We start from the raw sequence: 23,624 nt of genomic DNA on the forward strand, positions 1-23,624 counted from the left end.
GATTTTAGTTTGAGATGTATATAGAACTAACTCACACCCTATTATTTAAAACCTCTTTAAAATATACAAGTGACATACAACTGACCCTTGAACAACACAGGGGTCAGGGGCATTGATCCCCTGCACAGTCAAAAATCCCTGTATAACTTTTGACTTCCCAAAATCTTAACTACTAATAGCTTACTGTTGACTGGAAGCCTTACCGATACCATAAACAGTCAAATAACACGTACTTTGTATGTTTTATGTATTATATAATGTACTCTTACTTTATAATAAGGTCAGCTAGAGAAAAGGTTATTAAGAAAATCATTAGGAAGAGAAAGTACTTTATGGTGCTACACTGTATTTATCGAGAAAAAAATCCCATTTGTAAGTGGACCCACACAGTTTAAACCCATGTTATTCAAGGGTCACCTGTAATTTGCATCCTCCAACTACATATAAATATTTAAGACAGTGAAGACTGTTAGATATTCAGGTCCCAACCAATTTCCCAAGTAAAATGCTTTAGCCCAAGAAGAAAGCAACTACAGTGAATGTCTCTCACCTTTTCTCGCTGGTCAAGGATGTGTGATGCAGTCGCTGTCATGCACAGCAATATCTGCAAAATCTTTGGTAAGTATGCACTGATCAGATGACTGATGTTCTTCAATACTATATCAAGGCTATTTAAGATACCATGCTGCCGACCTAAAGGAAGAACTTTAGACAGATCCAAATCTTCTACTGCTTGAATGACTGCAGAATGACATTCTCCTAGTGAAACAGAGGTATCATGTAAAAGGAAATATTACTCTCTAATTACAGCTTCCTTTTGTCAATTCCCTCAATTATAGAATAGTTTCTACTGTGATTTACAGATGATAATGTACTCTCCTAATGTATTTTCTCCTGATTCTCTTACCAAATATTCAATGAACTAGGCATGATAGGTTTTAGTATTATGACACTATAGATGAGGAAACTGAGAATAAAGGAGAAACTTGTGCCAGAATTAAGTCTCTAAGCCCCATTCTCATCCTACTTAGACTATTCCCCAAAACCTGAAATAGCAATAGTCTTTTGTTCCACCTAACAACTTCCCATACGTTTTTCTCACTCTCAGCTTTCACTGTCTATGTTGACTTGAGCAGTTTCATAGAAAGTGTCCTGCCTGCTACACTAGAAGCTTCTTGAATGCTGAGGATCAAATGTTTTCTCTTGCCATCCCTGGTGAATAAATAAAAGAACAGTCTTTTATAAACAGGCACCAAATTGATTTCATAATTTACTTAAAAGACTTGAATTGTTATTGCATGAGCTTTACTTCAAACCAACTGGTATGAAATCATGAACTTGTTAATTCATACACCTAAATGGTCTATCCAAAAAGAGTATCATTTATAGCTATCCTCTTACAGTGGAAGCTGTTTCACTAAACAAAAGCCTTTGTCTTCCTTCATCAGAGCCAACTTCCTTTGCAGGGCAATATTACACTGAATGAAAACATTTTAACAGTGAATCCATTATCATAGAAACAATACAAAATTTCATACAACACATTACCATGCAAATAAATACCTGTGTTGCCTAAAGCAAAGCGATTATGGGGTGAGAGCAGAGATTCTACCATTAGAAAGATCTACTATTTTCTAGCTGAGTGGTCATAAGTAAAATAGTAAACTCTCTAGGCCTCAGTTTCCTCATTGGTAAAATGGGAATAGTCAAGTAATGATACCTCAGGTGGTTGTTTTAAGATCAACTGAGCTGTATGTAAAAGGGTCCATCATAACGTCTGGCATGGAGTAAATGTTAGCTATTATTATTATTAATTACCAACATTACATACCAGAGAACAGACCATAGAGCATTTCAGCTCACTGGATATACCTATTATATCCACTTAGTTTAGATGGTGATGTTGAGAGCATAAATATTTACTTTTCTATTTTCAAAAGTATCCAGGGCACAGGAGGTATTCAACAAGTCTTTACTCAATAGATGAATGACTCAGTGAATGAATAAATATTAAGACAATTAAAATTAATTTCTCAGCATGCCCTAAGTTTCTAAGGAGAAACCTATTCATTGTATCTGGGTAAGTACCATTTTTCAAATGGCCTAAATGCACAACAACAGCAAAAATACACTTTTCTTTTCTTTCTTATTTTATTTTTTTTAAGTAATCTCTACACTTAATGTGGGCCTCAAACTTACAACCTCAAGCTCAAGAGTCATATGCTCCACCATCTGAGCCACCCAGGCACCCCCAAAAATACACATTTTCTAATCAGGGGCTTACTGACCCATGGATGATGATAATCGCCAGGATCAACTGTGAGCTCCACCTAATTCAATCAAACTTTAAAGGCCACCAATGAGATTGGAAGGAACAATCCCATTAGAAAGATGTCTAAGAGCATGGGAAACCTAGCCTGAGACATCTGAAGTCTACAGCAGACAATACAAATTCAGAGTAGCAGGAAGTTGAGAGCTACCGTTCTTGAAGTGCTTCACAGGTTCAAACAGCAGGTCTAAGAATATCTGGATCTCCTCCGGTTGGGTCCCAGCGAGGAACCTCAGGACAATGGACATGCGGGTGCCTGAAGCGGCTTTTCCCTGAGTTTTACTGCCAGTCTTATTCTTCATTCGGCCATACAAAATTCTAATAAGTCAAAAGAATATTATTTTGTTTGCACATTAATCCTAAAACATAATACTAGTCATTTTGTTTTCCTAAGAGGCTAGAATAGCAATTCAACAGACTTAAAAGGTTATATTATAAAACAAGGAAGGATGAAAATAGAAATTAGATATTTAACATAGAAAATTTAGAACAACAAAACAAAAAATAACAACAACAAAACAAAACAAAAAAAAAACAAGGCTGAGGGAAGCAGGAACAAAGAAATAATAACGATAAAAGCCGAAAGGTGACTCTTCGTAGGAGGAAGAAAACAGTAAAATACGCAAGCCAAATGAAAATGAAAATGAGAATACATAGATTAAAAGCAAGTAAGTGAATACAACTCTAAGTAAAATAAGGAAACTGGAAAGACTTCAATTAAATGGGTAATTCTCTGGAAAAGGAAACAGAACAAAACAAATAAGCAAAAGGAACTTAAGAAGAAAACCTGAATAGAACAGTAATCATGAGTAAACATGGAACCCATACAGTTCTTCAGATGAATTTCAAGGAAAACTAATTCCCATGCTATAAAGTTTCATAGCTAAGAGAAAGAAGGAACAGTCCTTTCTCATTTATGAAGGTTGAGATGGGTTGAGGAACAAAAATAAAATTATATACCAATCTTGCTTATAAACATAAAACCCATTTCTAAATATAGTATCCAGTGCTGCATTAAAACAATATTAAAGCCAAATAAGGATTTATCCCAGGAATGCAAGAAAGAATCACTAGTAAAGCCTATTGGATTGATATAGATCAACGGCTCATAGGAAAAGTTAATATAATCATTTTAATACATGCTTAACAGGCATTCTAATAAAATTCAATATCCATTACTGATAAAATACTAAACCATCTAGTGATAGGACTTACTTTCTTAGTATGGCAAATGTTAATTTATAATAAATGTTAGTGCTTTAACATTCGAAATTGAAACACAGTGGTTTTTAAACTTTTCGATATTAGGACCCCTTTATATTCTTAAACATTTTTGAGGTCCCCAAAGAGCTTTTGTGCATGTGAGTTTTATCTATTGATATTTATCTTGGCAGAAATTAAAATGAGTTAATGTAAATAACAATTTTAATGAAAAATAATTTTATTTTCCAAATCTCTCCCCCACCAAAAATTAGTGAGTCTAGAGGCATGTTTTACTTTCTTTTTTTCACATTTCTTTATTGTTTTGCTTATTAGAAGATAACTGGATTTTCCCATCTGCTTCTGCATTCAATCATTTGCAGTATATTATAGTTGAAGAAAATCCAGCCTTAAACAGATATGGAGCTGGAGAAAGGAAAAAGTATTTTGTAAGCCTTCAGGTAATTCTTTTGAGATCCTTGTGGATATCCCACTTTGATACGACAGCAAACCTCAACAAGTTAAAGGCTAGTTGCAATGCAGAATCTGAAGCCTTATTAATAAGCTTTGTGATCTCTGATACATTAAAGTCCATCTGTCTATCTTGCACTTTGAATGGATCTTTAGCCATGAATGATTCTGTAACTTGCATCCATTATTTGGAAAACACGCCACTCCATGAGAGAACTTGGATTCAGCTGGAGTGCTTTACGCGCACTTCCCACTTCATCATATAAAACAATAAAAAGACAAGTACTCGAGGCTTAAGACTTACCAAGAACATTAAACGAAACTAGCTTTTTTTCTTTTTTTAAACTCCAGGTGTGCGACAATGAAGAATGCCCCGTACAGTTCGGAGCCACTGTCCTGGTTAGTGCTAAGGCACCCACAGTTTTACCCACCATTGTTTTTTGTGTTGTCAACACAAATCTGGGCACGGTGCTAAAAGGTAATGTCTTAGTAGTAGTATTAAAGAAGTTCTAACCTCGGGGACCCCCCGAAAGCATCTCAGTGACAGCCCCTGCCAAGAAGGAGCAGACCAAATTTTAAAAAGGACTGCTCTACAAGCATTACTGTTAAATCCACTAGCAAGACAGGGATAATCACAAACACTACCACCACTGTTAATTCTTCTATGCTGTGTAGGTAATACGTAAATTAAAAAACAGAAAAAAAGAGGGTTTTTTTAAATCATAAAAGAACGCAAAATTAATTTGACTAACATTTTCTACAGGCCATGAAGTTTACCTTCCGGCAGGGGAGAAGAGTGATAAGTAGGAGGCTATGTCGGACGATTGTGAGGAAAAATAAAGCAAGGTAGAAGACTACCGGGTGATGAGAGGAAGGTGTGATTTTACATAAGGTGATCAAGGAAGGCATCCTGACAATATGACATTTGAGAGGAGACTGAGTGAAAAAGAAGAGCTAGTGGTCATGTGTTCAAAGCACAGGGAAGAGCAGGTCCACTGACATGGAAGTGGGCTCTGCGCGGGGCAGTGAATGGGTGGTGGGTTGGACAGGCAGTGTGCAGCTAGGTCATACCAGGCCCTTGCAGGAGGAATAAGGACTTTCTACTTTATTCCCAGTAAAATGGAACCTCAAGGGTTTTTTTCCTTTCCTTTTTTTTTTTTTTTAAAGATTTTATTTACTTGAGAGAAAGAGAGAGGGAGAGAGAGCACGGGGGGGGCAGAGAGAGAGAGGGAGAAGCAGGCTCCCCATTGAGCAGGGAGTCCGACTTGGGACTCAATCCCAGGATCCTGGGATGATGACCTGAGCCGAAGGCAGAAGCTTAACCGACTGAGCCACCCAGGCGCTCCCTCAAAGGGTTTTTTTAGAACAGGAGACTAACACTTTTTTTTTTTTATAAACTTTTTTTTTTAAAGATTTTATTTATTTATTTGACAGAGAGATAGCGAGAGAGGGAACACAAACAGGGGGCATGGGAGAGGGAGAAGCAGACTCCCTGCAGAGCAGGGAGCCCGATGCGGGGCTCGATCCCAGAACCCTGGGATCATGACCTGAGCCGAAGGCAGACGCTTAACGACTGAGCCACCCAGGCGCCCCAGGAGACTAACACTTTGATGACTCTTATTGACTACTACTTTTTCAACTAAGAAAATCCAATAAAAACAATTAAAACTAATAAGAAAGGTTTGTAATGTGGATGGTTAAATAATCAACAACAAGAATCAATAGCTTTGGGACGCCTGGGTGGCTCAGTCGGTTAAGCCTCTGCCTTCGCCTCAGGTCATGATCCCAGGGTCCTGGGATCGAGTCCCACATTGGGCTCCTTGCTCAGCAAGGAGCCTGCTTCTCCCTCTGCCTGACTCTGTCTCTCTCTCTCTGATAAATAAATAAAATCTTAAAAAAAAAAAAAAAAAAGAATCAATAGCTTTTATATCTCATAGTTATATACCCAATGAATTATTTGTACTATTTCTCAATAATAAAACTTAGAGGAATATAGGATTCAATTTTAACATTATTATTAAAATAACTCCATGGCAAGAGCTTTCCTTATGTTAGGGACAAAATTTTTTTTTTTTTAGATTTTATTTATTTATTTGACAGAGAGAGACACAGTGAGAGAAGGAACACAAGCAAGGGGAGTGGGAGAGGAAGAAGCAGGCTTCCCGCGGAGCAAGGAGCCCGATGCGGGACTAGATCCCAGGACCTTGGGATCATGACCCGAGCCGAAGGCAGACGCTTAACAACCGAGCCACCCAGGTGCCCCAGGGACAAAATATTTTAAAATAAGTCTCTATAACAATTTGATTTCCCCAAAAGGTTCAATTAAGAAAAAAAATCAAAATAAAATAAAAAATGAAATACTCCATTATAATCACTGAAAGAATCGTAATAGTATATTCATAATTGTTTTTGTGATCAACTTTTTAAAAAATCAATTTTAAACAGTGTAAATACCTCATCAGAATAGGAAACAGATCTGCTCGGTGGGCTGTTTTCACTACTGTATTATCTTCAGAAATGCTAAAATGCACTATCTCTTCCTTAAAGCTTCTGTCTTCAAGCAATCTTTGTAAGTTTTCCCTTTAAAAATGGAATATAGCACAAATCATCACTTAAAAATCAATGGTACTTTAAAAAAGTGCAATATAGTACAGTAATTTGTATGACTGAACTAGGAACTAAGAATATCTACATTGTGGTTGACATCGATAAAGGAAAATTTTCACAAAATGACAGGTTTTCAAATTTTAAAAGGTAAAAGTGATTATGAGGAATTAAGACTTAGTCAACAATCCAGCTGTTTAAAAGAGATTAATATAAAAGCTTTCTTCAGTTCTTATAGAGAGTGATCATTATGATTCCCTAAGTAACCACCAAGATTTTGACATTACTGAAGCAACAAGAAATGATATAACCTTCTCAACATATACTTATCAATTAGTTGTCTCTTTCCTACCTTATTATCTATGGAGAAGCATTCTTAATACACAAATACACTTCCAATTTTCATTTCTTACCTGAAAATAGCATTATGATTATAGAAGAAAAGGGAAATTTCCAGGTCTTCATAAATTTATTTTAGAAGAGGCTCTCATGTAGAAAGTTAAAAACCAGCCAAAGAAAGCACATTTCTTTAGCTTCAAATAACTTACCTGTAAGGGAGGATATGTGGATGTCTATATGTCATTATACAATCCAGGGTTATTTTTTGCACCATTTGATCTTGATGTAGCAACAACTAAGAATAATATTTTATAAAATAAGTTAATGAAGTTACATATACACACACCATGGGATAGTAATTTACTTGTGTTAATTTGCTACATTAGATTTCTTACAATCTAAATTTTTAGGTGTGGGTTAAACCTGGTTGCTGACAACAGCCTTATATCTTCCTGGAGGTATAGCACAAATAGAATACGTGCAATGAACAAAGTGGAAACAAAACTCTGACCCCTGAATCCCACATGCCAGACCCTCCGGTCTGTCAGTCTTTTGGTCAAGGCCAAATCCCTTCATAAATTTGGGTTTATACCAGCAGGGCTGGTCCCATGATGAGCGAAAGCTCCCAACACTGTGAAAGTAATGGCAATCATAAGATTCCAGGAAAGAAGACCTGGCACAGAGCCTCTCAGATCAATTAGTTAAGAATTTTGCTTCCTGCAGTTTTGAGCTCTTGCTTTATAAACAAACTGTATCTGAATTACGGGGCAGAATGAGGATAAATTCTGCTGAAATCATAGAAATTCCACCTAAAAAACATCCAAATGAAAAAAGGAAATTTTGTATCCCCAGATGGCTTAGAATGACGTCCAGTGCTTACTCTGCTTCTGACATCAAATTTTTTCTGCAATCTTTTCTGTAACTGAAGATCATATATTGTGACTGAGATAGATTCTTATTCCAACTATCCAGCTTTCACTCAGTGTAATAGATCCTGAAATCCCAGCACTCTGTAAGGCTAACTTACCTAGAAGTAAAAAGTAGTTACCTTTTTTTTTTGGCACAACCCCCACTGTTAATACAGCTGATCAATGTTTAGTCACTCAAAATGTCTTTAAAATTAACAATATTAGTACAGTTTAAATCTATTTCTCAGGACACAGAAAGTAATTATTAAATTTTTAAAACACTGTACTTAAAATGTAGACATGGGCCCTATTCATCAACAATTATTAAAAACCTAAAAGTTATTTTGGTGAACAACAGAGAAAACTCACAAAGAACTGCAGTGGCAAGAATTTATTTTACTTACCTGAAGATACAGCTCATATAATTTAGATTCCAGATATAAGGCTCGTGGATTTGAAAACTTAGAGAAAACTTGCAAATGAGCAATTAACTGCCTAAAAAAACCAAAAAACAAAAACCATAGGGTATTACAGAATTAAAGAACAGAGATTTTCTTTTTTTCTTTTTAGAGACAGCAAGCACATGCATGTGGGTGGGTGGGGGGCACAGGGAGAGGGAGAGAGAGAATCCCAAGCAGGCATGACACCCAGTGTGGAGCCCAATGCAGGGCTCGATCTCACAAGCCTGAGATCATGACCTGAGCTGAAATGAAGAGTTGGACACTCAAGCAACTGAGCCACCCAGGCACCCCCAGAGGTCTTTTCTTTTTTTTGAAGATTTTATTTATTTATTTGAGAGAGAGAGAGCATGAGAGAGAGAGCATGAGCGGGGGAGGAGGGGCAGAGGGGGAGGGAGAAACAGACTCTGCTGAGCAGGGAACTCAATGCAGGGCTCGATCCCAGGACCCTGAGATCATGACCTGAACTGAAGGCAGACACTTAACCGACTTAGCCACCCAGGCATTCCATCCCCAGAGATTTTCTTACGATCACAGTACCCACCAATTTTAGTCTTTCTGACAAGTATGCCAAACACCTTGACTATAGCTTCACTGTTAATTACACAAACAAGTTTTAGTTATTTGCATTTCAGAAATTATTCTCCAGAAATTCTGTATCTCAGGCAGGCCTTCCCCTAAAGTCCAGGCTTCCCCACCCCAGAAAATCATTCAGGATGTGCACAGAATGGTTTAAATTAAACCAGACACAGAAAGAAAGTAATCAGAACAGTGATATATTTGCAAAGCTGAACACAGATAATTTTTGGAATGATTCCTTGTCTGGTTTCTATGCAGTAGACAGAAAGGTGGTAAAATACATTCTTCCTCACTTTCTTTTTTTTTTTTTTAAAGATTTTATTTATTTATTTGACAGAGAGAGAGATAGCGAGAGCAGGAACACAAGCAGGGGAAGTGGGAGGGGGAGAAGCAGGCTTCCCGCCGAGCAGGGAGCCCGATGTGGGACTCGATCCCAGGACCCTGGGATCATGACCTGAGCCGAAGGCAGACGCTTAACGACTGAGCCACCCAGGCGCCCTCTTCCTCACTTTCATACAACATAAACACTGATGTCAGGAAAGAGAGGTCCATATTTGGATAACCATAGCTCTTGCTTACCAAGAAGGAAGAAGAAAGAACACCCTGTGGTCAGAAGTTAAATATGGAGATGTGACTCCAAGCCAATGACATCATCCACTGCAAGAGGTCAAGAAGAGAGCTTCCACTACAATTACTCGCTTGACTTCTTAATCCATAGGCTCCAGGGAGCTTTAAAAATACTTGGCAAACAAACTGTTTTCTCTCTGTGTATAACTCATAAGATGTATTAGGGCTTTAAAAAAAAACCCTGAATGAATAAGTGGTTACAATTTGGAGAGATTTTATTTGCCTATTTCAAGAACAAAAGCAGGGACAAGTGAAGAGAGACAGAAACCAAGCTGCGTGTGTGGTACTGACTTTGGGGAAAGTGACTGAACGCTTCCGAGTCTGATTTTCCTCATCTTGACAAAGACAAGATCTGGACTTTGTGCAAGGATTGAACGAAAAAAAAAGAGTTATGGGGCCTCTGCTCCTAAGAATTTAGTAAACAATGTGCCTCTCTGCTCCTGGGCAAAAAAAATGCAAAACTGTAAAAGTCTTACTGGTTAATAGAGAGAAAATAATCTGGAAGTTATGACCTTCTTACATATGATAGAGAAATAAGTAAGGTAGCACTTCTGCTTATATTTAGCTTAAATGCCTGTGATGGTTAGTCTTATGTGTCAATCTGTCTAAATTACAATATTTAATTATAACATTAAATTACATGTAATGAAATACTCATCTATGTGTTGCAATTATTTTGTAGATATTCACATTTACAATCAGTTGACTTTAAATAAAGGGGATTACCCTCAATAATGTGGATCGGCCTCATTCATGAGGTCTGAAGAGAAAAAACTGGTGTTTCCCAGAGAATAAAGAATTCTGCCACAGGACCATGACATAGAAATCCTAGTCTGTGAATTCTGGACTCAAGACTGCAGCATCAAATCCTGCCTAACTTTCCGGCCTGCTGTCTTGTCCTACAAATTCTGGACCTGCTGGCTCCCATAATCACGTGAGCCAGTTCCTTAAAATAAATCTGTTTACATACACACACACACACACACACACATACACACACTCCTTCATCCTCTTGGTCTGCTTCTCTGGAGAGCTCTGACTGATAGGATGTCCCTACATACTTATCACTGAGTCCTTGCAGTTTTACAAATAAACTTTTAAGACTTTCTTTTGAAACATCCATTCCTTCCCCCCCAATATTTATTATATTTTTATGAGCCAGGTAGCCTTAAAGAGCCAGAGAGAGGGGCACCTGGGTCGCTCAGTCGGTTAAGCATCTGACCCATGATCTCAGCTTAGACCTTGATCTCAGGGTTGTGAGTTCAAGCCCCCAAGCTGGGCTCCATGCCCAGCGTGGAGCCTATTTAAAAAAAAAAAAAAAAGAGCCAAAAAGAACAGGAGCCAATTTACATGTTTTCAATAAATAATTGCCAGCGAGAAGCATATTCCATGATGGATTATAAATCTGGGATTATGAATGTATTGAGGTGGCACTAGGAATGTGATTACCAATTTACTCACATTTTCAATGGTGTATGTTAGCAATATTCTAAGTTTGGCTACAGACGTGGACCTTATCCTTAAAGACATTCTGATTTACATAGCAGATCTATAAAAAATTAATATCCAAGGCAAGGAGAGGCACCATGATAGAAGCATGGATGGCTTTTCTGAAAGTCTGAAGCCGAGTTAAGAGAACTTTCAGTTTAGAAGACAGGAAAAGCTTCAGTGAAGAAGTAGTACAGGAACTGTTTCTGGAAGTATGAGTAGAATTTCAGTTGGCAGAAATGAGGCAAGGGCACAGAAGAAAGAGGGAAGGACACAGAAAAGGTCCAGGTGTGAGAAAGATGAGGCATGACTGGATAAATAGTTTATTCATTTATTCACCGAAGACAAGGACTAATCTTTTGCTAGCTATTTGCTGAGGACATGAAGAAGAAAACCGTCATCTTTGTCTGAGAGGGACAGCAGGGGACAGAACGCTCAGAGATCTGTCAGGTAGAAACAGAGAAAGAACTACAGTTCCAGGACGCGCGGCTATGCTCTTTCTTGCCCCTCTGCCTTACACACTATTTCCATCAGCTGCAGAGTCCTTCCCTGCCTCAGCTGCCTGGCCGACTTTCATCTTTTAGCTTCAGTGGGGCCCTCGGTAGCAGTCTTCTCTTTGTGGTAGAATTAAGTCATTTTTTAGTATGTTCCTGTAACACGTTGGGTTTTTTTTTTTTGTTTTTTTATTTGTCTTATCCTTGAACTCCTTTAAAAATACTTCTATAAAAAAATTCGACCAGGCATCAGACTGCTTCCTGCGTAGTGGAGGCCAAGTACCCTTCATCTTTGCAGCCCAACACTCTTTCATTTGAGACACAGAGCTAGAGAGAGAGAGAGAGAAAGCATGAGCAGGGAGAGAGGCAGAGGGAGAGGGAGAAGCAGACTCCTCGCTGAGCCAGGAGCCCGATGTGGGGCTCGATCCCAGGACCCTGGGATCATGACCTGAGCCAAAGACAGACGCTTAACCATCTGAGCCACCCAGGAGCCCCTGCAGCCCAACACTTAGAAGGCAATCAATACAGTTGCTGAATGAACCAATAAATGGTTCGTGGGAAGACTCAACAAAGGGGCGTATCAGATTGAGATCTGAAGTTTTAAAATAACATGGAAGCACCAATACACTGGATCCTTGCTGCCCCAATTCAGACAGTCTTCAAGTAAGCTGCAGGAACTTCTGAAAGCCTGATCACTTCTACTTTTTCTAAGATTTCTTAACAAGTTAGGTAAATGAACAACCCACAGGACAGTAAAGAGAATGTAAAAGCATGGGGAAAAAAAGGCAACCAGGCAAGAAGTCAAAAGGCAAAGTAAAAGTGCTGACGCAGTTTATTTACAAGAGAAGAGATGTTCCATTACGTGGTCCCCTAGCAAAGAAACATAACACCCGGTACCATCAAAGTGAAGGGGAAAGGTCAAAGAGCATTCAACCACTCCAGGTCCAATACTCTATCTGTAAAAAAGACATGATTAGATGACCCCAAAGTCCCTCCAACTCTAACAGTCTGAGGCTAACTAAGAAAAAATTAGTAATAACAAGCAACCAAAAAACTCTGAAGACAGGAAGTTAAGAAAATCCCCGGGGGATATACAGCACTTATGTAAGTAATCATCTGGGTGGTTCATCTTGTCCAAGGCTCTGTCACACTCAGGCCATTGGAGGTCTCATTCCATTTCTCCTAGAACCCTGGATCTGTGATCTTTCAGCAATGCTGAACTTACTTTGCTGCAGCTCTTCTTGTCTTTTTCTTCTGTGAGGGTTCGTCCGTGGGCACCGCTTCTTCCTCCAGCTCTTCGGCATCTCCAGCAGCAGGTTCCTCTTCTACTTCCTCTGCTGCCTCCCCTTTGGCTTTCCTTCGCAGATCCTGGGTTGGAGCGACTTGAAGGTCTGCCGGGTAATACTCATTGCTACAGTGGAAAGAGATGAAGCCGAAATGTCCTCATTCTGTTTATGACAGACGGATGCACGGCCATGGTTTAGAGTCACGCACTGAGCAGTCTTCAGCGGCACCTCAGCCAAGCCTCCTCACATTATTCTTTTTTATTCAGCCCCGCTTAAGTACCCTATCTGACAAACTACCACTAACTGCAGTTACACTTTTAAAATCACACTGTTGAAAATATTTGAAAAGTCCCTTTTGGACGGAGTTGGAATCAATCACCCTGTTTCTTCCCCATAACTGGGGAAGGCAGTGTAGGGTTGGATTATATTATATTAAATTATATTAAATATAATATATATTAAATATAAATTATATTTAATATAATAATATATATAATATATATTAAATATAATTTATATTTAATATAATTTATATTAAATAATTAATTAAAGCATAGCATTAAGAGCATGCTGGTCACTTTCCACCAGACACATTCTACTCTGCCAATGTCCTTTTGCAAATGCAGTGCCGCAATGAAATTCAGTCCTCTGGACGTGGTCTGGTAAGACAGATGGAATGGTCAACTCTGTTGCTTTAGGGGGCAGTCACAACATGACACTGACTCAAACTGAATGTCCAAGCAATGAAAATCAGTAAGTCTTTCCCTTCTGTCTCTTTAAACTAAGCTTGTGGTATTCACATTGGTATTCACATTTATTTTTATTAAATTCCATCTCTTTAATTGTGGCCCATTGTTTTTGTTTTTGTTTTTTCAAAGATTTTATTTATTTATTTGACAGAGAGAGACAGCAAGAGAGGGAACACAAGCAGGGGAAGTGGGAGAGGTAGAAGCAGGCTTCCCACCGAGAAGGGAGCCCGATGTGGGGCTCAATCCCAGGACCCTGGGATCAGGACCTGAGCCGAAGGCAGACGCTTAACGACTAAGCCACCCAGGCGCCCCTGTGGCCCATTGTTTTAAGTAACAAATATCATCTTGAAGGCTGTCATATAGTGCACTGGTTTTGTGTCACTTTAATTTACTCATCCAACAGTTATTCATTTGTTGTCTGTTTTGTGCATGGCACTGGGCTATGGATGTAAGGAAACTGATCAGACAGACTTTAAAGTCTGCACTTAAAAATATACTGATAAAGTAACATGTGTGAGGACAGCACCCAATCAACACACAGAAGAAACTCCAGGTTAATACACATTAGACGACACCTGGAGAGTTGAGATGATACACCATATTCGACTTTGTATTGTCACCCAGCAGGATCTAGCACTTAACACATTAAAAACGGATGAGTGAGGATTAAAATGAGCCAAGCTGCTGTGTCACTTATATACCATACCATCATCCACTTCATGACACCCTAGTATATTCTCAACACTCAGTTAGCCATATAGGACATATTTGTTTAAACCTTTTCTCCATACGTTAAGTGAGAGAACTCACACAGAGCGCTTACAAGAGTGCTCCTAGTACGTGGCAAGTACTCATTAGATGTCACCTATTATCGGGACACTGTTGTCATCATTAGTGATTCCTGCTTCTGGTTTGGTTCGCTCAAAAGAATGGTTATAAGGGGGCGCCTGGGTGGCTCAGTTGATTGGGCGACTGCCTTCGGCTCAGGTCATGATCCTGGAGTCCCAGGATCGAGTCCCGCATCGGGCTACCTGCTCGGCAGGGAGTCTGCTTCTCCCTCTGACCCTCCTCCCTCTCATGCTGTCTCTCATTCTCTCTGTCTCAAATAAATAAAATCTATAAAAAAAAAAAAAGAATGGTTATAAGGGATTCACAAATTAATTCTAATACTGAATGGTTTGAAACAGGTTTCGAAATACAAATTTCTAGTCAAAAACTAAAGAATAAAATAAGATAAAATAAAATAAAAAGCCCATAATATATTTCAAAGTTGGAATTAAAGGTGACATTTGAGTTTTCCATTAGTTTGGATCACCTATATAAAAGTACTTGCTACAGGTAATCATTGCCAACTAATTTTAAATATTTAAAAAAATTGTGTATCTTTAGTCTCTAAGTCTTTTTAAATTCAGAAACCACTTTTCTTCATCGGCTCCTCTCTCCATCTCTAGTAATCCATGTGTAATCTACTTCTTTCTTTAGGGAAAAATTTGGAAACTTAACATGGTAAGAAATTTATTTCCTATTAACACCATTAGTCCTAGCTTGCAAGTGTATAGCTTTTTGCACTCCACAAAACAAGTGATAAACATTATATGATCTTCAAAACAAAGCAAGGAAGCTAAATATCACTGTTTTCATTCTATAAGTAAATTAAAGCCTGAAGAATCAGGCGAAAAAATCATTACTCTTCCACCATGGTATCTAGTGACCTACCTCCCACATCTCCCTCCACCTGTCTGCTTCTTTTTTATAAGAACTGTCCATACTCGTTTTCATTTTTCTTCTTCATTTCCTTTTAAGCTCATTTAATCAGGCTTTCATCCCTATTAGGTTAACCAAAACAACTCTTGTTAAGGTCACTTCTAAAGCCAATGGTCAAGCCTTATGCTTCATCTGACTGATGCCTCAGATACGTTTGATCCAACTGATTACTTCCTCTTTGAAATACTTTCTTCACTTGGCTCCTGGGATACTACGAGGTCTTGGTTCTTCCTCTGTCACTCTTTCCTGGCTTCCTTTGCTGGTTCCTTATCTCCAACCTCTATAAATAGCAGTATCAGTCCTTGGAAGTGTTCTCTCTCTACATTTGCACTTTAGGTGTGGCCTCATTCCTGGTCATTTAATTTAAAAAAATCATCTGTATACTGATGATCCTCAAATTTATAACCTTTAGGCCAAACCTTCCCTTGAGCTTTAAACTCCAAATTCAACTGCCTACTTAACACTCCTACTTAGATGTCTATTCGGTATCCCAAACTGAACACGTCTAAAAATGAACTCCGGATCTTCCCCACAAATCTGCAAACCTCTTCAATCCTCCCAATCTCAGTAAATGGTGACTCTCTTCTTCCATTCGCTCAGATCAAAACTTTAGAGACATCCCCAATTCCTTCCCTTCACCCTCCTGGATGGCCCCTCTGCCCCCCAAACACCCATACGTCTGATCTGTTGGCTGACCAAACCCCACAGGCTGATCTGGTTGTAATCCTTCAAAAATATTTTTTACTGAATTCAAATCCAAGAATATCCAGAATTCAACCACCTTTTATCAGTTGTACTCTGTACAAGATAATACTAGTACCTTGGTCAAGTCACCATCATTTCTTGCCTGGACTTTCATAATCTCTGAAACTGGTCTCTCTGTTCTGGACAACCTACAGTCTATTCTCAACATGATAGTTAGAAAAACCCTCAAGAAATTTAAGTCATGCCATCCCTCTGTTTAAACCTTCTAATGGCTTTCCATTTCACTAAGAGAAAAAAAACCAAAGTCCTTTACTATCACTTAAAGGCCCTACACAATTTGGTCCCCTGTTAAGTTTTTGCCCTCATTTCCAACTACTTTCTCCTAGGGTCACTGCTCCGGCCACTGACACTTCCTGGCTGTTCCGTGAACAAACCAAGCATGTTGTGGTTTGTAGCTTGCTTCACCTATACCGATGGCAATTTCCCATATAATGAAGTATTACTGGAAAACATACTTTTTATTGAATGATTAGTACTGTTCTGTACATCATATCCCTTATCTTCAGAGTTTTAAAGTAACCCAACTCTCACACAGCCTACTGAGTCACAACAAAACGATGCTTCAGAAAGTTCTTGTTATTCTTTGAGAGTATATTCCCTCAGCATCCTGGGAAACATCAGGAGGCTCACAACAGAGTGGCTGGGCTTGCGTTACTGGAAAATAATGCCCCAGGCAGGAAATAAAACAACAAACAACAGGGCAAGAAACAACAAGGGCTTTGTACATTGACTGAATTCAATATGGCCTTTCTTATTTTGTAACCTGGAATTTTTATTTTTAGATTTTTTTAATTTAACCTGGAATTTTTATTAACTTCATTTATAGGCTGGTGAGATTTTGACTTGTGTAAAATTAAGTGGTGACAAAAACTAGTTGTTTTCTGAGAGAGCCAGTGCTATACAGACATATTGACATATAAAAACACTCAGGCTACTTGGGAGCTTAAGAACTTTGCATCTTCTCTTCTTCACACCCCACCAGGGACATTCCTAGAAAAGAATACTTACTTGATAAATCTCAAGAAAAGTGGGGAGAGCTCCCTGGACCGTGGCTCTACCCTCTCCGGGAATTTTGCCAGAGCTCGCCAGAGCAAAAAACGAAAGTTGGTGTGGTCCAGTCTTTCCTGACAGTCAGTTTTCAATGCTAACTGTTCATGATAAAGAGCTCCAACATCTCCTTCCTGAGTTTGCTCCCAACTTTCATCTCCAATGGACTCCTCGTCTCTGACATCATTTTGCAGCTCTTTCTCTGCAAGGTGAAAAGTCGTCAGAACCACTAGAGAAATGTTGGCATTTGTCCTATGTGTTTCCTCAAGTGAGGGCGTTTCTTTCTCAATATATGAGGAAACAATAAATTATATCCAAAGGTTATCAAGATAATTCATTTTTCATTTGTTTCCCCATTCATGTGCACTAAAGCAGTAAAAAATTAAATACACAACATCTTTTCTTCCCAGTCTCCGCTTCACTTCCCTTACATACCAGCGTGTATAGCTGCTTTTTCTAGATGTTCATAGAAGACTTTCCAAAATTGCTTATTTTCCATTTCATGTGCATGAGAACTAAGAGAAAAGATCACAAAACAAAATATGTGGTATAATCCTTTTAAAAGATCTCACATAGGAAAAAAAAAGTGAAAGGATATAACTAAAATTTAATTAGGTTATCCCTGAATATAGGGTTTAAACAACATTTGTACTTCTTTATATTTTTCAAAATGCCTGCACTGAGCTGGAATTATTATTATTAATTAATTAATTTGAGTATAGTTGACACACAATATTAGTTTCAGGTGTACAACTTAGTGATTTGACAAATTATTATATTATGCTATGCTCACCACAAATCATAGCTACCATCTGCCCTATTACATTGCTATTACAATATCACTGACTGTATTCCTTATGCTCTGCCTTCCGTTACTTATTCATTCCATAACTAGAAGACTGTATCTCCCACTCTTGTTCACCCATTTTGCCCAACCCTCCCATCCCCTCCCCTCTGGGAACCATCAGTTTGTTCTTTGTATTTGTAGGTCTGATTCTGCTTTTTGTTTATTCCCTTTTTTTTTAAGATTCCATTTACAAGTGGAATAATATGATATTTATCTTTTCAGTCTGACTTATTTCACTTAGTGTAATACTCTCTAGGTCCACCCACGTTATCTCAAATGGCATGACCTCACCCTTTTCTATGGCTGTGTAATATTCCATAGTATACATACACCACATCTTTCTTATCCATTCGTTTACTGATGGACACAGGTTGCTTCCATATCTTGGCTATTATAAATAATGCTGCAGTAAACATATATCTTTTTGAACTAGCATTTTTGTTTTCTTTGGTAAATTCCCAGCAGTGGAATTACTGAACCATATGGTATTTCTTTTTTTAACTTTTTGAAGAGGAATTATTTTTATAATCACAAAATACTAAAGGATATTTTTAAAAACCTAAGCAGATGCCTATAAGAAGACTATTTTTAAAGGCACAATAATGGAAACACGCATCAGGTATGAGGCAATATGGCACAGTAAAGAAAGGAGAGGACTTAAGAGAAAACTGTTTGTTGAAAGCTAACGTTAAGTGTTGATTTTTCTTCCACCAAATTAAAATATACTTTTGTTAACAAAAAGGCAAAATAAAAACTACATGAAACATACCTTTCAGAATTTGAAGATGAATCATGTGTTTATATAATCTGGTATCTTAGCAACAATAGTCTCAAAATGTTTATATTCTTTCTGTCATTAATTTTCCAAGAATGTGATTTTTTTTTTCTGTTCCTAATATTTTACTGATCACCCCTAGGCCTGTGCGTGACCACATGGACTCCAAGGAGGGGGTCAACATTCACCAGCACCCAGATGGGAGCATGAGAAGGCCTTGCCCTAGCTCTTGGGGGTCACAGACTATGGAGTTTGAAGGAGCAGGTCTGGCCTTTCCTGAACAGCACAGGGCACCTGGCCAGGTGAGGACCAAGAGCCTTTTTTTTTTTTTACATTTGGAGATTGGATATCATCTATCATCTTTAATTAATAATGCCACAGCCCAACACCCTTTTTATTGCTATAGCTGGTTGTGATTAAGTGTGTGTGTGTGGAGTATGTGTTTGTGTTCCTAAACAGATGACGGGCCAGTAGAGACTCTTAGGCAGGTCTCAGCCAACAGCTCTACTGAGCAGCAACCTGAAGACAGTCTCCATAGTGACACAGGCTAGACTCCTGCCTCCCTTTTTCCTGGCTACTTTTCATGCATTCTGAGGCCTGTGTCAGCCCAGATTAAAGTGCTTCTTAGCAAAGATCAGTCTCCAGTTCCTAGGCATCACTGCCTCTGACCACAGGAATGTCCGTGGGCAAAATACAGATTGTTAGGCAAAGGTGGATAACCATTACATAAGACATGAACTATATATGTTGTTGACTATACATGACAAATAAACCAGTTTTCAGACAGATAAATATACCCAACAGGAGACAGCCTACCAGCCATGGAGAACCATTAAAGGCATTCAGTAACTGAGAAACCAACATTTTCAATAGTGGGCTATTGGTAACACATATATCAGATTCTTCCTTAAGCGCAATAAACAAAATTATGAAGTTGATGTTAGGAAGGCCTTGATTTTCAGCATAATGGTTTGATGGTTCTAAAGGGCAGTAAAAGGCAGACAAATTGGTTCCAATTGGAAAGAGATTTGTTTATTCTACTTCTGTCAGATAAAAACCAATGGTTAGGGTTCTGAGAAGTCACACATGATATATTTCTAATCTGACAAAAAGCCAGAGTAGACCATTTGAAGACAAATGTCTGCAAAAGGACAGACTACATATGAGACACAATATATGTATTTTCTATATGATTATTAAGGTCCTTTTTAGAGCTAAGGGAATTTTGCCTTAGACAACTAGGGTTTTAAAAAGTCCTTATTTTTAAACTAAAGTGTGGCTCACTGACTCAACATACATAAAATATTAATAAAATATATAAAGTATAAATATTAATTTATACAAAAATACGAATATATTTATAATATATATTTTCTTTTCTATATATAAATAGAAACATAAAATATATTAAGTATATAAAAACATGTAATATATAATACAAATATAAATATACATTAATAAATATATAAATATAAATAAAAATTTAAACTAAAGTGTGGCTCACTGACTCAATATATATAAAATAAAATTTTGCAATTATTATATAATATCTTGTCACTGTAAAAAAAAATCAACAATACGTAAAAAGAGAAAGTCCTCCAAAGTCATTTCACTGCACAAAGAAACATACACAGAACATTCAAACTGTTGAAAAACTTGGCATTAGAGAAAATAATTGATGTTTCCTTTTTCTTTACTTTGTCCCACAAAGGACTGGAGCTACAGATACTATACACACCAATTCATTTAAGTCATGCCTAGAAGTAGAATAATGGCCTGATCACTCCGCAGTAATAGTTAAAAACATAACGGCTTCATCCGTTTAACCCATGCTTACCTTATGAGTTCAATGACAGGATCCCAGAGGGCACTGAAGTTAACATATAACATGCCTAATAAATAACGAAGCGGCACCTGCGATGATAGGAGGCGAGTTTAGTAAATGGGTAATAAAACTACAATAGAACACCCAAAAATACAAATATCCTAACTCAGACAACCAGAGGTTGGAAAGAAGCGTGTGCTTTAAGGAACAAGTTGTAGGTACCAATCCAAAATTCAGTGTATAATAATTTTCCAACTCTCCCCAAAACGTCACTCGCTATTTAACAGAAAAGAATCATTAAAGCAAATGTACTCAAACTCACTCTAGATGTTCACAAAGGGTACAGCATTTGATTCAACAGACCTGACTCATGATTAAATTCCCACCTACCAAATACTGCTCTTACTGTTACCATGTAGGACAAAACCTGAGGAGTAAGCAGTAAAGCACAGATACCGAGGAACCCAAGACAGTACACTGTGAATGGCAGCTGGGGCTTTGCAAGCAGTGGCTGAGTTTTCAAAACTAGGCATCAAAGGTATTCAGTTCAGAGGGTCTGAAGTTTTCTCGGTCGCCTTGAGAACAACCATCATTATTACTCACATCCCCATGTGCTAGGGAGGCATCATATAGAATGGTAGTTCTAATAATATTTGGAGGTGAGGTGTTTGTTACTATTTTCGCAGCAGAGCCCTTTTCCAAAATGAAACAATACAGAACAGTAATATATAAAACAGGTTAAGAGTGGAACCACTCTGATCTAAAGGGAATGCCTCTACTTGGCCTTCCTGCCAAAGGGATCTGTGATCCATCTTCAAGGGTCATGGATGAAAAATCTCCAATACCAAAGGTAGAGGCCTGACATCCTGAGGTCATGAACACAACTGAGGAAGAATATCAAGTTTTAAACTTGACACTGAGTACTCCTGTTGCCACTTCCTACCTACCTTCATATATCATGCACCTATTCAGGAGAACAGAGGAGAGTAAATTATTTCCACTTAGAAAAAGCTGGCAGAGCCATTTAATTCAAAGCATCTAAGAAAACTGGAGATTTATCTAGTTTAAAAAAAATTTTTTTGGGGGGCGCCTGGGTGGCTCAGTCGTTAAGCGTCTGACTTCGGCTCAGGTCATGATCCCAGGGTCCTGGGATCGAGCCCCACATCGGGCTCCCTGCTCCACGGGAGGCCTGCTTCTCCCTCTCCCACTCCTTCTGCTTGTGTTCCCTCTCTCACTGTGTCTCTCTTTGTCAAATAAATAAATAAAATCTTTAAAAAAAAAAATTTTTTTTTAACTACTTGATATGTTTCTCTTTTCAAAAGCCAGCAAAACAGATCATAAAGCATAAATTAAGTTTAAAAAACAGGGACACTGTTTTATACCTCCTGTAACGGCCCATCAGGAACTGCAGCCTGTACCACATCATGTCTTAGTTTTCTCAAATGAAGAAGCTTCTCTCTGTAATCGCTCACAGTTGCTGGGACAAGTTCTGCCTGGCGTAATACAGCAAAGGCAGACTGACGCTCTGAGAGCCCATCATCCTGAGTGAATGGAGAAAACAAAGGAGGCAGGTCAGTATTTTAATTTCCCAAAAAGACCATGAAATGTGGCCAAAGATCTAAAAAAGAAAAACTGGGCTATGTTAATGTTTTAAATTAAATAAGCAACACTTTTTTGGGTAAATGATTCATTTTTCCTCATAGTATTTACTTTTTGGTAGATAATTTAAGATTAATGTTTAGCACAGAAATGACAAGTAAAAAACAGGAAACGAATTCTCAAAATGACTGAAATCGACTGGCCACATTTGTTGAAATAAAAATGTGTATATATACCACTCTACAATTCTACTTTTAGAAGTAGTACTTTGCATTATGGGAATATTTCCCTATTCAAAGGTATCAGCATAAGGATGTTCACTACCCTCTTACTGGAAAAGCTGAAAAATTACGAACAACCCACCTAAGCATCCATCAACAGAGAACTGGTTATGTAAGATATTTTAAACTGTGGTATACTGTTTAAACTTCTGAAGAAATGAGGTAAGCCTCGAGGTGCTGATATGGCAAAACCTCCATGATGCCATTTGTTCAAACTATACATGTGGATACAAAAAATCTGAAAGAATATTCACCAATTACCTGTGAATTTTCAGTGTGGGCAGGAATAAGAATTACAACAAAAATTGCAGTTTTTAAGATAGATATTTATACAACAGTGTTTGAATTTTCTGCAAAAGTGTCATTTTGGAAATTAAAAAATGAATTATGTTTTTAAAAAGTTATCCAAATTAACAGTTAAAATACCTCCATCAGTTCTGGAAGTCGAAGCTCAAAATGGTTTAGGATCCTTATTGTCAAAAGCCGAATCTAGAGAAAGTAAAAGGCATGTTTCAAATTCCAAAGTTTACACATAAGAAACTGATTTACAGGGGCGCCTGGGTGGCTCAGTCGTTAAGCGTCTGCCTTCGGCTCAGGTCATGATCCCAGGGTCCTGGGATCGAGCCCCGCGCATCAGGCTCCCTGCTCCGCGGGAAGCCTGCTTCTCCCTCTCCCACTCCCCCTGCTTGTGTTCCCTCTCTCGCCGTCTCTCTCTCTGTCAAATAAATAAATAAAATCTTTAAAAAAAAAAACAAACTGATTTACAGCCAGTGAGATCTAAGTGTTATAGAATTAAGAATATACCACTATCAGAGAGATACATGTTATTCTATCCCTTATTTCATATTAGACACCAACCAACACCTTATTCAAATAGTATATGGAATAATTTAATGACCAGATAAGACTAGAAGATAAAGTTGCCCATAGAACCATGTTTTTCTTTCAACTATGACACTACAAGCATCTCTGTAAATAAATGCAAAGAATCTGATTAAGTATACAATTCTGTTGCAATTAGTGATTTTTATTCGTATGTAATGTATTTAGATATTTCTGTACACCTGACCAAACAGCAGAATCACCTAGGGGGCTTTAAAAAACTATGCAGATTTTTTCAGTTTCAGCCCTACTGAGTCAGAATTCTGGCCTGTGAGAACCCAGAATTTGTATTTTTATTAAGCTCCCC

The 23,624-nt window shown here is 38.1% G+C and overlaps 1 protein-coding gene across 1 annotated transcript in view; it reads right to left on the reverse strand.

The window, feature by feature from the left end:
* UTP20 (UTP20 small subunit processome component) overlaps positions 1 to 23,624 on the reverse strand; it is a 102,491-nt gene that overhangs the window by 55,508 nt on the left and 23,359 nt on the right. Inside the window, exons 17-27 of the mRNA XM_044915349.1 lie at positions 22,862 to 22,924; positions 21,938 to 22,096; positions 20,568 to 20,644; positions 17,544 to 17,623; positions 17,070 to 17,310; positions 12,723 to 12,908; positions 8,256 to 8,346; positions 7,153 to 7,238; positions 6,455 to 6,580; positions 2,481 to 2,647; positions 551 to 759 (exon numbers count right to left, since the gene is read on the reverse strand). Coding sequence (XP_044771284.1) covers positions 551 to 759; positions 2,481 to 2,647; positions 6,455 to 6,580; positions 7,153 to 7,238; positions 8,256 to 8,346; positions 12,723 to 12,908; positions 17,070 to 17,310; positions 17,544 to 17,623; positions 20,568 to 20,644; positions 21,938 to 22,096; positions 22,862 to 22,924 — 1,485 coding nt within the window. The remainder of the gene's footprint in view (positions 1 to 550; positions 760 to 2,480; positions 2,648 to 6,454; positions 6,581 to 7,152; positions 7,239 to 8,255; positions 8,347 to 12,722; positions 12,909 to 17,069; positions 17,311 to 17,543; positions 17,624 to 20,567; positions 20,645 to 21,937; positions 22,097 to 22,861; positions 22,925 to 23,624) is intronic.

This window comes from Neomonachus schauinslandi, chromosome 5 (assembly GCF_002201575.2).
Source record: "Neomonachus schauinslandi chromosome 5, ASM220157v2, whole genome shotgun sequence".
Taxonomy (NCBI): Eukaryota; Metazoa; Chordata; class Mammalia; order Carnivora; family Phocidae; genus Neomonachus; species Neomonachus schauinslandi.